Source organism: Convolutriloba macropyga, unplaced genomic scaffold, assembly GCF_964194025.1.
Source record: "Convolutriloba macropyga unplaced genomic scaffold, txConMacr16.3 SCAFFOLD_641, whole genome shotgun sequence".
Classification (NCBI taxonomy): Eukaryota; Metazoa; Xenacoelomorpha; order Acoela; family Convolutidae; genus Convolutriloba; species Convolutriloba macropyga.
In genome coordinates this window covers 3566-20120 of record NW_027453069.1, presented here as the reverse complement: position 1 = coordinate 20120, position 16555 = coordinate 3566, and the positions used below count along the sequence as shown (strand labels likewise).

At 55.0% G+C, this 16555-nt stretch overlaps 3 protein-coding genes across 3 annotated transcripts; 2 read left to right on the top strand and 1 right to left on the bottom strand.

Moving 5' to 3' along the window:
* Positions 1-384: 384 nt before the first annotated feature.
* LOC142358027 (uncharacterized) lies at positions 385-3025 on the bottom strand. The gene is made up of 9 exons (XM_075409500.1): positions 2653-3025; positions 2347-2528; positions 2113-2193; positions 1760-1936; positions 1421-1585; positions 1172-1261; positions 978-1064; positions 683-751; positions 385-542 (listed from the first exon to the last, which is right to left on the bottom strand). The coding sequence occupies exons 1-9, from the start codon at positions 3023-3025 to the stop codon at positions 405-407; spliced, it is 1362 nt and encodes a 453-aa protein (XP_075265615.1). The 3' UTR covers positions 385-404.
* Positions 3026-5018: 1993 nt separating this feature from the next.
* Positions 5019-8693, top strand: LOC142358026 (alpha-2,8-sialyltransferase 8B-like). Its single transcript, XM_075409499.1, has 11 exons — positions 5019-5148; positions 5329-5509; positions 5614-5715; positions 5859-5908; positions 6025-6295; positions 6493-6642; positions 6835-6969; positions 7807-7905; positions 8118-8149; positions 8246-8309; positions 8610-8693. The coding sequence occupies exons 1-11, from the start codon at positions 5048-5050 to the stop codon at positions 8691-8693; spliced, it is 1269 nt and encodes a 422-aa protein (XP_075265614.1). The 5' UTR covers positions 5019-5047.
* Positions 8694-10405: 1712 nt separating this feature from the next.
* On the top strand, positions 10406-15058 carry LOC142358025 (uncharacterized protein SYNPCC7002_A1628-like). Its single transcript, XM_075409498.1, has 9 exons — positions 10406-10633; positions 11406-11580; positions 11673-11781; positions 11924-12067; positions 12365-12577; positions 12857-12912; positions 13946-14054; positions 14518-14612; positions 14895-15058. Exons 1-9 carry the CDS (start codon positions 10406-10408, stop codon positions 15056-15058), a joined length of 1293 nt encoding a protein of 430 aa, XP_075265613.1.
* The last annotated feature ends 1497 nt before the right edge of the window (positions 15059-16555 follow it).

Below are 16555 nucleotides of genomic sequence, written 5' to 3'. Positions count from 1 at the left end.
TCATTGGGCTTGCTAGACAAGGTGGGTGCTACTCCCATCAGCCATACACTTCTGCAACTTAACCCCAGCCCCCGTCGCAACCTAGCCAGCGTCTTCTGGAGTACTATCCTTCGGTACCTCCTATCCTGTGTTGGGGGGTACCGGCGTACACATCACAGAGTCCAGTGGCTCATAACACGGCGAATGCAGGCGAGCATGCATGACTGCAATGCCTCACGCACAGCCGCAGAGTACCTTGCACCACAAAAGCACCCAGTATGGATCATGGATGAGTGTGACAGATCATCCGTTCGGAGGTGGAGAAACCCTGAGGTGGTATTTGATGGTGGTGGGGCAAATTAAACAGCGGAGTTGGCTGATCATCATCACTGTCGCGTAGGCTATTACTGGATCGGCACACCACATCATTGGTGGTCGACTCTTGCCAGGATGTCCATGTCCCGCTGGTCGCGCACAAGGATCTCTTGTAGCTTCCGCACAGCCCCCATGTGGTTCTCAAGGAGCTTGTGCATTTGGCGGAGGCTGTCCTCGTCCATCCCAACCTAGTGTGGCACAAATCCGCTCAGAGGTGCACTTCAGAAAGCTGTGGGCAGAGATGTGACCATGGAGGAGCGGCACCAGCCCTTGCAGGATACAGAGCTCATCCTGTCACCACATGGGATACGCGGTGACGCTAACTCACCTTCAAGGATGCAGGCTCCTGTGCTGCTCCGCCAACTCTGAGCCTTACAGCTGCAGCAAGCGCCTCAACCTAGCAGAATGCACAGCCAAGTCAGAGTGGACAACAGAGGCTCATGCAGAATGCTGCCTGCTCTGCGTGCTCAGGAAACCTGCAGAGGATCCCTCGGCAGCCAACGCGGCTGTGTCTCAGACCTCCACAACAAAGTGCTTTTTTTTTTTTTTTGGGGGGGGGGGGGGGGGGGGGGAAGTTGCCAGCCAAGAGGCACCCCCTCTGCCCGGCAGGGACGCTGGCACACCTGCCGCTGCAAGCCACCGGCACTGGATGGAGCAACAGCAGCTTCGATAGCTGCAATCCAACGATGATACTCAAAGATATCGCGACCCTGCAAGGGACAGTGCAGCGCATGCTAAGGCTCGTCGGGGCGACTCGCACCAGAACCAACAGGGAGAACAGAGGAGAAGCACGAAAGTGGTCAGATCCGGTGCTTGCCTGGGTGGCACTGCCGCCCATACTGGATGCTAACCGCCCTTCGGCGCCATCAATCCAACGAGCAACACGAAGAAGGTGATGACACAGCTCCTGTGGTCACGATTCCAACGCCTGAGTTGCCGGTGTGCATCTACGGAAAGAGTAAATGCCACATGATGCCACCCGCATTGATGGCTCCACCATTGCCCCCTCCCCCCCCCCTCTCTCCTCAAACCCCAAACCCACCAAAGAAAAAAATGGTGCGAGCACCTGGTGCCGACGAACAATCCCCTGCTTGCGCTCCTGGATGCCCAGTTCATGCTTGCGAGAAACCTGGCGTACAGCAGCTCGCAGTGCTGCCAGTCGCTCTTCATTCTCTTTGATGGCTTCATCCTGAGCAGCTCGCCTCGCCAACAGGTCGCTGAACCCTGTTGCCTGGCGGGCGGATATCGTTTGCACACTTCAGGTGCTTTGATAGGCAAAACCACACAATGCCAGGAAGGTGGGCCAGGTGGGTTTTGAAGCTTCACTGGCAATCGCTCACTGCTGTCCAACATGGCGTGCAAGCAATCAAGATGAGGCAGTCGAGCGAACGCAGATGAGGCCCACCTGCACTGGCCAGAGGCGATCAGAGTACGGCTCCTGAGCTTTCTGTTTCATGGCTTCACGCCACTTGTGCCCATCGACGTTCGGGGGCGTGAAGCGCTGAGCGTTGTCAACAACATTTAATAGAAAGAATGTGAACGCAGACTGAGACGAGCCGGGCCGGTAAGCCTCCTCAATGGCCTGTGCAGTACACGGGGAAGCGGGATCACATTTGTTAAGCGACAACGTGAGCCCTTCACGAGTCGCGCCGCGCTAATACTCGGCCGAGGACACACGCAAAGCAAAGCCACAAGCACCATCAGAAGCTGGAAATCGCTGACTCCATGTGGAAGCCTGATGGTTCAACAATACCCCACCTGCAGCTCCCGCATCGCCGCTTCATTCCCCCCCATCGGTGTAGCACCGGGTGCAGGCCCGCCAAACATGGAGGGGGCCAACTGCGCAAACAGGTGACAGGGGGACGGGCACAGAGGTTGGGCAGCAATGGGTGGCTCGAATCGATGCAAACCAGGAGTGAAGCAGGCGAAAGGTGCATGCATGGGAGATCATCTGGGAGTAGTATCACAGCATGGCACGGGATAGCTGGTTACCTGCGTGGTAGTGGCAGCTCCGAAAATGCTTGGCGTACTTGCTGCAAACAGCGGGGAAGGTGCCGGTGAGGAGCCAAGAGTAGGGGTGGCGCCGAAGAGACTCGGGGTCTGACCTGCCGGTGCGGCTCCGAACAGGCTGGCACCTGTGGAGGCGGCGCCGAACAATGACGGTGTACTGGCGGCTGCAGGCAGGGGCAAGCACCGGTCACAACACAAACTGCGAATACATATGCAGCTGAAAGGAGACAGCGTAGCAAGAAAGAAATGGCAGACAACTGCGCAACACCCGTCACGGTCGATGTATACCTCCAAGGGCAGGGGTGGAGGCTCCAAATGCGGGAGCTGAGGTCGCTCCAAATGCGGGAGTTTGAGTGGACCCAAACGGAGTTGCCGGCGCTGCACCAAAAGCTGGGGTGGAGCTAGCCCCAAAGGCAGGAGTGGCAGCTGCACCAAAACCTGGAGTGGAGCTGGCCCCAAAGGCTGGAGTGGAGCTGGCGCCAAAGGCTGGGGTAGAGCTGGCCCCAAACGCAGGGGTAGAGCTGGCCCCAAAGGCTGGCGCCGAGGCAGCTCCAAAGGCGGGCGCCGGGGTAGCTCCAAAGGCCGGCGCTGGGGTCGCTCCAAAGGCAGGTGCGGGACTGGCTCCAAAGGCCGGGGTGGAAGCGACACCGAAGGGCGACATGATTGCAGATTGCTGCAGCCGTCTCAGCACTTAGTTCCGCTAGAAGCCAGAACTCAACGCGTCATTCACTGAACAGTCGTTGCATCCGCTACCCATGTGCTTCGCCTTCAGCCTGGACAGACGGGCAACAGGAGGGTCACACACACCAGACCAGAAAGTGGTTTAGGTTCGAAAGAGAGGAGCAGACTGAACGCCGGCTGTTGGGCGTCCATAACTGCTGGCCATGCAGAGGATTGTTACCAAATCTGTTGCCGAGGATGAGCCGCACTGTGAGGAGGTGGCAGGATATGGTGTTTGGCGCGGCCCCCGTGTGCTTGCCTTGCGTGGAGACGCAAACTATCCCTGTGTTGGCCCAAGTTTGGCAAGGTCTGTCAACAGATCAGCTGACGAGTGTTCCAAATACCCGCAAGCTTCTGTTGCTGCTGAGGCTCCGTCCCTCCCCGCCCCGAACAGTTGGTGACTGGATCAAGATCAAAGCTACCAGTACGCGTCCCGTCTACGATGCGACTGAAGTTCGGCGCTTCCTTTCTATGCAAGACCGTGACGAACCCACGCTATCAGTGCGGGTTAGACCGGGGTCAGACCTGCAGGCTGATGAGCCGTATAGTTCGAAAGCGTGAACAACTATCGCTACTCGTACTAGAGAGATAATAGATAGGTGATCGTCCAGGATCGTCGATCCCGTGTTTTCGAAATAAACGAGTACGAGTACGATTATTAAGAGCAGGATCAGCAGCCCAGCTCGCGATCGATCTCGATCGATTTCAGCTCGATCGACGATCGTCGATCATCATGCTCATGTTCGCAGGACGTCTAGGTATCTCCTACAGTATCGACTATCCTTATTATTATACAAGTGGCGCACGCACGGACACGGACCTTCCCGGGCCTCCGGCCCGGCCGGGCCTGCGGCCCGGGCCCTTAAAATCATAATAATCCTTAATTATTACAATATTAAGCTGAACGTGACAAACATACAAACATACATACAAACATACATACAAACATACATACAAACATACAAACATACAAACTGACACCATTTCACTTTTATATTATAAGGATACGAGCCAGGAGGTCTACCGCTACCATAATAAATAATAGCTAGCGACTAGCGAGGTCTGCCCATAGCTGATAGCCTGCTCTAGTAGCTACGTACCTCTAGAGAGCGCTGCATATTATGTTGCTGGGGTTTTTCGACCCACCTTCTCCCGGGGGGGTGAAAAAAAATGTTCAAAGTTCATCATCTATACGAGTACTGTACTCGTACTCGTATATATATGCGTACGCCAGGTATTCCTCCTGCTCGTACTGGTACTGGCCTATTCTTACCCAAGCACATGCTTTGGTACCCCTACCTACTGGCCGGGTGGCGAGCTACTATAAATACTATTATAGCTATAGGTACCCTACCTACTACCCTACGAGCACCTACCCCAGACCCTCCTTTTGTACCCAGCCCGGCAACGTCTGCTTGTCTCAGCTATCGCTATATATCGCTATATATCCCGGGATATATGTGTAGTTTTACGTAGCTGAGATCGAGTACAGCGCAGGATTCGTATCGCTACTACTCGTCTAGTACTAGTAGGAGTACTACGATACTTGATGGTATATTATCATGCACATGTCGAGAATCGAGCCGGTGCTTATTAATTTCGAATTTATTATACATGTCCGTGACATCAGTCAGGCATGAAAAAAAAATCAGTCAGGACCCAACGCCCAAGACCCCAACCTATCGGTCTGCGGTGTCTCGAACTGTGTATCCTGATTCCTGTTACGACCATCGCTACCTACCAGCTGCCTTTCACCTGTAGACAGCGGAGTTGCTGCTGAAAACAAAATGACATGTACATATGACTCGACTCACCCTTCACAGCATTTGCCACATTCACTGTCAGCAGCGACACTGGAGCGGCAGCTTGCAGTTTGAACATGTGCTTGTGTGGCCCTGCAGCACCTCTGCGATACCTTTGCCCCTGGGCAGCACCTTGGCTGCCTCATGTACCCTGAGTCAACATGAAGAGCAATGCTAAGAAAGTCTCCAAAGAAAGCGGTGGACTCCTCCTTTGGCAGCAGGGCCTCCTGTTGCTTATCTTTGGAGCCAGCGCTGTGAAATGGTAGAGGGACACTGCCAGTTTCTTCTGCCACGAGAGACTTGTTGCTGGCCTTAATGCACAATGATGGCGTCCCTGACAACTGGCTGGTTTGATGTGAGTCTGTCTTGGCAGGGCCGGGCAGCGCGACTGAAGCAGGCAGACTCATCGCTGTGCTTCCTTTGCCCTCGCCCTTGCATGCAGGTGGGACTATCTCATGTACCACCCGGAGCCAGCCGCCTTGGAAAGACACCACGGCACCGCGTCCGCATCAACCCCGGATCATGACAGCCCGCTGCATCTTGACCGCTCACCGCCCAATCTTCTGAAGGCCACGAGCTCCCCTGCACTTGGACCTGTGGCACCATATCCGACAGACAAGCAGGTGGCCGGCCGCCACTCCGGCATTAACCCATTCTTTGCATGCCATGCCTACATCTGCTTGGGTCTGACGGAGTCCCGTGTGACGTTTGCCGGTGGTCCTGACAGAATGTGACAGGGAAGCAGCACTTCTTCTTCCCCTCGACGATTCACAGCAGATGGAGGATGGCCCTGCTGGATCTCGGAGAGGTGCACTTTCTGCTGCATTCGGTACGTGGACTTTCCAGCATCATAATAGCCGGGTTTCTGAGCCATTCTCCGTGTTTGATCGAGAGATCACGCTGTTTTTCAGAGCGCCTACCGATTTGCAGTTCCTTGGTGTGGATAAAGCGCACACGGGAACTGGACTGCAGGCACAGTTTTACACGGATGGCACCCCGGGGAACGCAAGTAGCGGCCTCAGGTATGCTGCGGGCGATGTCTGGTATTCTGCAGTCAGGGCTGTTGCCATGTGCACCTCCCGGGAGGAGCCTGCTCTCGCACCCTGCGATTGCCCTCACTGCGCCAATCTGAATGCAGGGCGTCCCTCACATACCCATTGTGGAGCAAAACTGCAAACGGGGATGGAGCCAACTTCCATGGGATGGCCGCGCAACTGGCGGTTGAGCAAGGGATCGGGATGTACAAGTTCCCGCCGGAGATGCTGGACCACCTCCCGGCCACGGCGCCGACGCTGCACTATCGCACTTGCGCAGTCATCGGAAACAGCGGCGAATTGCTTCAGGGCCAGCTCGGGGTTGAAATCGATTCCCACGATGCTGTGATAAGGCTGAATGCTGCACCAACCAAGGTGCGCCCCTTTTGCCGTGTGCCAGAGAGTGTGGAGAATGTGGTCCCCAGGATCGTGTTTGCTGTGGCTCTTGGTTGGCGGAGCCGCATTTCTCATGTGGGTGCGGCCCACAGGGAGCCGTACCTTCTCACCTGCACGTTCTGCAGGCAATCAGAGACAAGTCGCCGCACCATACTCTTTTTTGTGGCGCTGTGCAGGGCTATGAGACGTACGTTGGAAACAAAACTACGTACGGTTTTATCAATCATGCTCATTTTAAGAAGTTGGCGACCGGAGATGCGACGAAAGCCAAGGCTTTTGCGGAAGACAAGGGGCGATTGGTTCTGTTTGAATCCACGATATACCAGGTAGTGAGCATCGCCGCGTGTTGACGCCGCACCCGCCCCTCTCCCGGGTTTTGTTGGTATTGTTTGCTGCCAAGTTCCGTGTCCGGTGGATGGTGTGATGCTGCGCCACCACCACTTTACGTGAGGCCAACCCAGGGCAGTGATACCTTCTGTGTCCCCACTGCTCTGCGGCCACCTTCTGACCCGTGGCAGGCCTACTTTCGATTGTACATGAGTCTTGTTGAAAGATTTCCGCCCCAGCTGCTGCACATGGTGATTGTGTCACCAGACTTCACGTCAGCCGCCTTTGAGTTGTGGAGACGCATGACGCTGCTCATCGGCAAAGAGGTAAAATGGCCTAGGCAGCAGAGACCCAAGCCCCGTCGCTCTGTCTCTCCATCTTTTACGCCTTTCTTTTGGGAGTCACCCACGCCCAGAAACAGCCCACCTGGTGCTGGCGGTTAGAGTTGGGAATCCCGATGACAGAATCTCACTGCTGTGAGGCATATTTCTATGAATCTACCAGAGCAGGCAGGAGAGCCGGCCTGGTCTATACACCACGTTCAGCTACCCTGGGGTAGCCGTGCCTGAGTGTCAGTGGGCGATCCATGGTCAGCTGACCAGAAACAGCTGGAAAGAAGGGGTGGGCCTGGCGTCGGTGAAGTGCATGATCCGTCAGGGATCACCAGCCCAGAAACATGCGTCTCTCTAGAGACGTGGTTCTCGTCCCTCGCGCGTCTGAGTTGAGTTCTCGCTCTGTCGCCCTGTGCGGCTGGGCAGGGCAAACGCACCGTCGCACTTCCTTTGGGCCAAAAGGATATTATTCTCTCCCCACGGGATCACAATCAGCCGGGACGTACAAGCGAACTGCAGAGCCACAGCGAGGCATTCACCCGTCATCGTTGCTAGCCTGGGCAGAAACCACGTAGGCATGGGACAGCTGTTTACGATGCTGGTCTGCTTTGACTTTACAATTGCGCTCTATGCGTTTCTTGCGAGCCTGTTTTGCCGTGCGTTGGTACCCAAGCGAGAATCTGCCATCTGATTGGCGGCTGTCTGACAATTTCTCTTAGCTGTGAGTGTCCTTTCTCAGTTCTGGGTTGAGCTCTGTGCAAGGGCCGCCCTTCCTTCCTGCCTTCCTTCCTTCCGCCACCATGACCGGAGTGTGTGCTTGGGCTGCGGCAGGTGCAGGCGAGCTACAAGCACAAGAAACCTACGAGCGGATGGTTTGCCATGGTTTTTGCAGCTGAGATGTGCGATACAATAGATTTGTACGGCTTTGAGGTAGGCATTGCTCCTCCAAAGCAAAAGAGCATCAGACACTTGACCAGGAAGATTCCACAAGCTCAGCGCCAATCACCGCTGCTTTTCTGATGAAAACCGCCCCTTGAAATCTCATCGCACTAATCGTAGCAACACATGGGACATTGCGTCTGCCCACCTCTGAGTGTGACGGTGATTGCCCCGACCTTTGCGGTTGTGTTGTGACCATCCAGGCATACAAAAGGACATCCAATGCGCCCGCAAGGTGCGGCTGTGGCAGCCCCCAACCAGGTTGCTGTTGCTCTGTGGGAAGGTTGCATGTCATCCGAGCAACTGACCTGTGTGGCCGTCCAAATGCAAGGTATCATTACTTTGACAACGTCCAAGGCTTCACGAACGTGCACTCCTTTGAGTTGACGGTTCAGGTATGCATCACGCCTGTCTCAGCTGTGTCACTGAATTGTCTTTCGGGCTTTCGGGTGGTCTGCAGCACGAGACAAATTAAGCATGCGGGTGAGAGGGCCCATGGCGGTATAGACAGACAGGCCCCCCTAGCTAGAGACACTGCAACACCGGTTTGCCGCACCCATGACCGGGGATGGTCGCAGGCAGCACTGCGCGATTCTTGTGCCGGTCTTCCGCGGAGTAGATACGCTTGAGAAGATTTCATCGACTCGTAGCATTTTTTTGAAGACGATCCGCCATGTTGTCTCCCTGTGCAACAGGTGTTCCAGCGATTGCAGAGCATGGGATTCAATCTCAGGCTTGCGCATCCGATACATGGGATACATGACAACAAGGCCAGCTAGCAGCTCCCACTCGTGCTCGAGGTTGCTTGGCCTCCGCAGCTCAGCCCCTTAGCGAAATTCCCAGGCAGTTGTAATTGTAAAACAGATGCGTGCACCAGAGGTGCCTTTGGGCCAAGACCAATAACTGGTGCGTTGTTGTCCCTCCACCCCACCCAACTAAGGAGGGAAGGCTTCCCAAATGGCTGACCCGCTGCCGCGCCGGCCACAGGGTAGGTACTGAGCGAGAACAAAGGAGATTAGATTGTCTGTGTGTGAAGGCCGGGATGCTTATGCAGAGTGCTCGTCACGCACCATCCAGAGCAGTGAAAGCAGCTGACAGTCTAACACACCCTTCTGCAGCTCGAAAGGGGGAAACCGTGAGTGGATCAGGGCCCAGTTATTAATTCGTATGGACTGACGACAATGCGTCTCGCCCTTGAGAGAGGAGGCAAGAATGCACATCTGCTCATGACAGGGATGACACTCCAACTTCAGCGGTATCAGTTGTGAGGAACGTGCGACCTGGGGTTGCCTGATATCACCTGCGACGAGAGAGGTCTGATACGATTTTTAAAAGGCGGCAGCTAACAAAAGAAGACTGCTCGCTCCTCTCGCCAGAGCCCGGTGTGTTGAAGGATGCCAGCCATGATTGTCACGAGGCGGCTACTGGCCACGGCCTTTGCAGGCCAGCTGCTCTGCTGTGGTGTCGTAGCTCGTAGATGCGGGCGATATTCAGCAGAGGGCGCGGATCGTGCGTGATGAGCGCCGCGCGCACAAGATGCGATAGCTCACAAGTCGCATGCATGCAATATTTTCGTGTCCAACTATCGATTCTTGCTGCACATGCAACTGAGGTTCAGCACTTGAGATGAGAGCTGCTGGTGTGATCCAATGGTGCAATGCACCAAGCAACATTGATTGTTTTCTAAGAAAATAATCCGATACTCGTACGCGTACGAGCCATTTTTTTTTTAACTTTTTTAAGAAACAGCTCTCAATTCTGGAGTAGAGGTTCAGGGCTGTCCGTTTACACGAATTAGGTAGGGCAGGATACCTACCGTTAGTAACGTGTGTGTGTGCGGGTGGGGCCGGGTGGGTGATGGTTATTATCCGTAACAACCAGCGCGTAGTACGAAATACGAGTAGCTGGGCCGTGTACCTGTCCCTCTTCCCCTGCGTACTCTTACAAAGGGCATTTCAAGCAAGCTACCGTACCTATGTATTCTAATGGGTGGGCAGCAGTGAAATTCTGCAGCAATTAAGCACTTGTGCCCCCCGGCCAGGCAGGCGAATACGGTAGGAGATACGGAGGTGAAAGAAAAAACGGTATCCTTATTACTATTGTACTCGTAGTAGGAGATACATTAGTAGGCATCGACAAGGTATTATTTATGGCTATCGCCGGTATTATCAGGGCCGGTGTAAATAAACGCTACAGCCACCTGCCATAGCTGGGTAATAGGCACTGGGTACACCTACCGGCAGTACTCAGGTGCCTACGAGTACCTACCATGTCCTGGCCAGATGCCGATTTTTTCATGCAGGCCGGGCTCCAGGGCTCGCGGAGCGCACCCACCCGGCTGCATGTGCGCAAGGCACATGTGGTGTAAAAATCGTGCGTGCATCATTGTTTGTTTGGGTCTGCACCTCCTCCTCCAGCAGACCATGTGCAGATGGCTGATACCGATCCCTAGCCGGACTCAAACCAGACCCGGCTGATCCCACATCTGATCATGAGGAGCTCCACGTTGCTGCATGGGCTGTTTGTGGAACAGCTGTGCAAAAAGGTGATGCATCAGTGGAGCCGACCCTCGCTAGCGCGGATGGCAAGCTGCAGGTCTGCTTCATCCAGCCAGCATTCCCGAGCAATATCTCCACCGCTGGTAGAGTTGCCCACAACCTCACAGCTTCAAAGCGCACTGCCGACTCCTGGCGAGCTGTTGCCTGTCGTCTACCATCCGGTAAGCTCAGTGAGGGTGTGGCTGTGGTTTGTGGGTTGCCTGTAGGGCGCAAAGTCTGGCACCTGCGCATGATTATAAACACACAGCAAACAGAGGACGGCATTGTCAGCTCCCATCCCCCCATGCATTCGCTGCCTCTGACGAGACTTGCACATGTGGCGGTTGCCGGGCATGCAGTATGGTTTTTGTTTTGAACTGTGCAATGCTGTATGCATGAGTTGGGGAGTCAGTGTCATTCTCTTGGGGGGGGGGGGGGGGGGGGGCATCCTGGATTGGGATTGTGGGCGGCCACTGGTACTCACCGGGTGGTGGTGCATTGTCTGCTGCTGCCAGGAGTATTCTGCACCTGTGCTACGAGAAAATCACGCATTTCCAATGCAGGTTTTCAAGCGCATTCATGACAGGTTGCTATCGAAGCAGCTGATTTTGCCTGAGCAGGTAATCTGTGTGCTGGTCGGCCGTCCCATAGTGAGCTGGTGGGGTTGTATGACCCCGTGCAGCCGTCTCTTTGTGTGCGTGATGCCTGTGAGAGATGTGTGACAGTGCAAGGTGTGAAGTCAGTGCATGGCACTGTATGTCCTGTCTGGTCCCTCGGCTGCCTGTGATGTGATGCTTGTGGAGCTTGAAATGGTGAGAAGAGAGCATCCAATTGGGTGGATGTGTGTCCAGATGGTCAAAGGGTTGAGAGCAACAAGAGGCCCTTCGCCTCAGCCGCATCACAATTGCAGCAGTGCATGTTTTGCTGACCTGGAGCTGTTTGCAAACAATTCAGATTGTGCAGCCACACATCTTACCGACCAAGGAAGAGCTCTTAGCAGTTCACAGCGAGGCTTACTTGGACGACTTTTTGGCGGGGACTCTACCGGCACCTATTGTCAGAAGAATTGGATTCAATGAGATCATACACACAGAAACACTAGTTAGGCGGACACTTTGGGAATGTGCAGGTGAGCGGCCCTGTGACCTGCAGTTGGCAGCGCGCCGCCTGTCACACTCACACGCGATGAACTTCAGAGAATCCGATATGTTTGTGGTGAAGGTACCCTCTTAACCGCTCGGCTGGCACTTCAGCATGGCCTGGCCGTGAACACGGCGGGAGGGACCCACCACGCTTTTCCTTCTTCTGGCTCGGGGTACTGCGTAATCAAGTGCGGGGTGCTGCATCTGCAATGCTGCTGCTCTTTTCAGGCCGACAAGATCTATCTGCATTGCTTGACGGATAACAGTTTGGTCCCTTGATCGCGGCTCATCTACTACTGCAACCTTGCCCTGTCGTTTGGTGATCTTCAGTGATCTGGCAGTGACGACTGAGGCATTACTACGTGATGGCATTGTTCAACGGGTCATGATTGTTGATCTTGACGTGCATCAAGGGGACGGCACAGCCAGAATTTTTCAAGGACGCGAGGATGTCTACATTTTCGACTTCCACAGGTTTCCCCCAAGCCGCTATGTCTTCAAGGCCGCAAAGTTGCCTGTGCAGATCCGTCCACGATGATGTCTGACGTCACAGCATGAAATCCGTGAAGGCTTGGGATGCGTGCCTCTGCCTTGTTCATGCCTGTGCCGTGCTAGAACCTGGCGGATTTGGGAGCACCGCAGCGGTCTGATAATTTGTATCGTCCCTAGATCATTCATCGTTTGACATGTGAGGCTTGCATGTATGGTGGAAGAGCAGGTGTGCATGTTTCCCGTTTGACTTTTTCTTCCTCTGCGGCTGTGTGACAACAGTGCGGACAATTTTCCAGCCCGGAAGCAGCCGGCAGATTGCAACATCGGTCTCCCCGATGGCACTGGCGATCACGCATACTTGTCTACCTTGTCAGAACATCTTGCAGCGGCACTGTCATTTTTCCGGCCAGATTTGGTGCTGTTTGATGCAGGAGTTGACCCGCATGTGGACGACAGGCTAGGCCGTCTCTCCCTTACAGATCGCGGTTTGCGGTGCGCTCCTTTGCCACCTTCCTGACCACTACAGACATTGTCATTCTTTTCAATTTTTCTTGCCCTGCTCTGCAGAGGGTACTGTGCGTGCCATCATATGTCCCTGAGTGATGTACCATAGCCGCAAAGGCCTGCCTTGCATTCTCTCTCGTTCGTTTTGTGGTGTATTGCTGGCTCGTGTGTACAATTCGACCTGCTCCTTCCCATCAGCCGTGTAATGTTGATGGCCCAAGGTGATTTTGTGACAGTCGCACTCACTTGGGTGCGGTGCGGTTTCAGGGAGCGCGAGATGTTGGTACTCCACCTGTGCTTGGGAGAGGGCATACCAGTTGCCGGTAAGTTGGAAGCACAATTCCAAAGCCACCCTGAAAACTCCTGTGCCTTTTCGCTCCATCGCTTCAATCAATCAGCTGCATCAACCATCAGCTGGCCTTGGTGTTTTTTTTTGCTATCCCCACAGCTGCACGACGGTGCGATAGATAATTCAGCTCTGTACTACTTGCGGTGCAGCCACCCTCGGGTGTTCATGACATTCCTCTAGTGTAGCGCCTGTTATTATGGATCCTTCTTCGTCAGGTCTCTCTCTTATGGCGACTAGTTGGATAGCTCGATTTCATTCCTGTTCCGAGGCGCAGTGAGGTGCATCACCACCTTGGGGCAGTTGTAGTGCATAACACCGAATGGAGGAAGCGGTATGTGTTTGCCACTGTCTATATGTACATTATAGGGATTTCCTTCTCCATCCAGCCGTTGGGTGACTGACCTAGTACCCCAATCGCCTTAAGGAGAGCAGTTGTCCTGCGTTGTTCGCATGAGAGGTTACAGGAACTTCCCTAGAGATTCCTTGATCGTCACCAGTGAGCAGGGAACTCAGCCATGAGAGAGCCAATAAAGAAACCTTCTGGTCACTACAGAATTGAGGCCGGCTGTAGCCAGTTGATGCCTCATTGGGGAGTGGGCATCAAGCTGGAAAGAACTCAGATCACCAGCATGAGTATACATGAACTGTTTCATTTACTGGTAGTGTCAGATATGTGTGATGAGGTCCAATCCGCATGGAATCCGATGCTGACGGCACTGGGGTGGCAAGCAGGTGGTCTGATGTCTCTATGTCGTGTACTAAACGTTGCACGGTCGACCTCGCTCTCACACTCTCCCTCTCTCTCTCTCTCTCTCTCTCTCTCTCGCGCGCGCGCGCTCACTCATTCCCTCTCTCACTCTGCACAACACGTCCCTAGGGGCTCGGGTCATGACACCAGAGAACTCATGATTCGGGAATCAGGGAACGCAAACCGTTCTTTCGCTTGCATTATCTGACTAGCAGCTGGACCCTGAGTGTAATCTGTGAAATTGTCGCTGGTGGTACAGGGTTGGTAGGTGGGGGCTACGACCAAGACCTTGATGTTTTGGCTGACCGGCATCTTCATCTTCACAAGGCGGCTTTGGATCTATGGACGGAATATCAGTTGATGGACTAGTTTGTGCCTACCTCCGGCCCGCGAAGCATGAGTCATTGTCTTTGCAAGCAGGACCACCTCATGTGGACTTACTACTATATTTTTGCTAATAAGAATGGTTTGCGCATGTGTTGTTGTGCCTGCTATGGTTGTAAGCTGCTCCACGAGATACTGTACCCTCATGGATTGTAACGATGCCCGCCAATTTGCCAACTGCGAAAGAACTGCAGAGTCATGCCATATTTTGCTCCCATGGCTGCATAGTGTCCAGCTAGACGTTGTTGCATAGGGATTTATCCGGCTAGCAGCAACTTTTCTGGTTTCTGAACGACTCGCTTGCGCATTTAACTTCATGTGATGGTAGGTACAGAGTTTGCCAAAGGGAGTAGTACCGCTGTTACAAAGCCAGGAGGCTTGGTGTCAAGCATGCCCAGGCCAGTGCAAAGAAAGGTTGGGTAGGCGGGTGCAGCTGTGTTTAGACAGCTGCAAGCCAAGCAGAGTGCCATGGCAGCATCATCAGGCAGCTAAAAGGGACGGAGGTGGCAGCCGCAGCCCAAGCCCCGTGTCTGTGTCTGCAGGTACTAGGGCTTAGTAGGGTCAAGCAGAGCACAGCTAACTGACAGCTGCGGAGGCCCCAGCGGTCAAACCTCATTCGTGACCACAAAGGACATTTAACTGTAATGTAATGGACTGATGGTAGAGCCAACGATGTCGAGGGCTGCAGGGGAGGGGCGGATACTAGGATCTATGTATGTGGCATGCACAACACTAGAATCTCTGGCCTCCGCCCCCCCCCCCCCCCCAAGTAACGAATGGTGGGCAGGGTCACACTAATGTCACTGCGTTCATGGGTGTGGCAGTACCTTTTCTGAGGCTGTATGAGGTCCACTTATTAAGCCAGGGACAGCCACCCAGAAAGGGTGGCAGCAGACCACGCAGTGGACGGATCAGAGGGGAGCAGCCAACAATGTCGCTGTCGATCCTCAACCAGGCATCCTGCAGCCCTTCCCACCAGCCCTACTGAAGTAGGGCTACCAACTGTGGGTGCGCTGCCACCGGCCCATATGCAGGGGCTTGATGTGGTCTGGCTCCCCATCCTTGCCCTTCAGGTTGATAAAACGGACAGAGTGATGTTGTCGGAGTCCACCAGGACTTCCCCAGCCTTCAGGGCCTTGGCTGTGAAGCCTTGGCCCGAGAAAGCAAACCCAAAGACTACTGCAAGCTTGGCTCTGAACAGCTGCAGAGTCCGGGTGGGCGAGTTTCTGCCTGCTGTCGTAGCCTCCGAAGGCAGTCGCCAGGGGTGGCCACCACCTCTGCAGGCAGTGGCACTCTGACAGTGGTATTGGGGATGAGTCACCTGCTGCAGTTTTAGGCCTTGCCTGGCTCCGGCCACCAGTGGCCGTAGGGCCACTATTTTTTGCCATAGTCTGCCAGGAATTGGTTGACAGCAGAGAGATAGGGCAGGTTGCCAGCAGCAACAACACCCTCCTCCCCCAGGAAGGTAGCACACGTGTCCCCGTCTGAACTGCGTAGGGGTCCAGCCCTCATTGGTTGGAGGGGAACTCCTGGAACGAAGACCCATAAGTGGACAGGGAGGAGGAGGAGGCCAGGGATCCAGACACCAGGTCCAAGACTCTCTGGCCGATTTGGTCCTGGCCAAACCTGTCTGGCAGGGCTGCCGGCATGATCGCCTCGCACAGCGGCTTAGCTCCAACCCCTCCCACTGTGAGAAACGGCTGGGACCTGCTGGGTGCTGCCAGGGTGCGGGGGGTGGGGCAGGTCTGCAGTCGCATTCTGCTGACGAGGAGCCCCGAGTAACACCCCGTGATTGGCACCAAGATGTTACGCCAGGTGGAACGCCATGACGCTCCAGGCCCCCTCTTGTTGCCCCGCCATCCGGGGAAGAACAGGTCGTGCGCAGGCGGGTACGCGATGTAGTCCCCTCGAGAAACATCTGGAACCAAGCGCGGTCCCTCCACATAGGTGCGATGACCGTGGTCTCCGGCGCTGATCTCTGCAGGCTCGCCGCCAGGTCCGGACCTCGGTAGCTCCAGGGAGGGCTGCAGCAGTTGGGTTCGCATTGCCAGTACGGGTCTGGCAGCCGGAGAGCGTCCAGCGCCTCGGTGCAGGGGTCCAGCCACCAGAAGTTGTAGCGCGACAGCTGCGTATTTTCCGAGGCTGTGAACAATCCACGGCGCGCGGGCCCCACAATGTGCCGAGGTACCGTAACACACGCGGATTGAGCCGGCAATCGCTGCTGTCCCTGTCCCGGACCAATCGGCCCAGATATTCCTCGAGTGCCTCGGAGCGGATATAATGCGGGATCAGGATGACCTCGTGGGTGTCCGGCAGCCAACACAGGTTGCGAAGCTCCGGCATCATGGCCGGGCTCCGGGAGGTTAGGTAGGAGAGCACTGAGGGAGGCGCCTATTCGTCCTCCTGCAGCAGTACATGCGGCAGTACCCGGCGACCGGGCTGAGAAGGTAGGAACGCTCTGAAGGCATGACGTGCCGTTTTCAGT

Coding starts and splice junctions, on each gene's coding strand:
- LOC142358027 (XM_075409500.1), bottom strand. CDS start 3,025: ATGTCGCCCTTCGGTGTCGCTTCCACCCCGGCCTTTGGAGCCAGTCCC. Junction 2,529..2,652: donor CTCCACCCCTGCCCTTGGAG/GTATACATCGAC, acceptor CCCTGCCTGCAG/CCGCCAGTACACCGTCATTG. Junction 1,262..1,420: donor GGATTGTTCGTCGGCACCAG/GTGCTCGCACCA, acceptor TCGTGACCACAG/GAGCTGTGTCATCACCTTCT.
- LOC142358026 (XM_075409499.1), top strand. CDS start 5,048: ATGAAGAGCAATGCTAAGAAAGTCTCCAAAGAAAGCGGTGGACTCCTC. Junction 7,906..8,117: donor TAGATTTGTACGGCTTTGAG/GTAGGCATTGCT, acceptor GTGACCATCCAG/GCATACAAAAGGACATCCAA. Junction 8,310..8,609: donor CCTTTGAGTTGACGGTTCAG/GTATGCATCACG, acceptor CCTGTGCAACAG/GTGTTCCAGCGATTGCAGAG.
- LOC142358025 (XM_075409498.1), top strand. CDS start 10,406: ATGAGGAGCTCCACGTTGCTGCATGGGCTGTTTGTGGAACAGCTGTGC. Junction 10,634..11,405: donor TGCCTGTCGTCTACCATCCG/GTAAGCTCAGTG, acceptor CAAACAATTCAG/ATTGTGCAGCCACACATCTT. Junction 12,913..13,945: donor AGAGGGCATACCAGTTGCCG/GTAAGTTGGAAG, acceptor CTGGTGGTACAG/GGTTGGTAGGTGGGGGCTAC.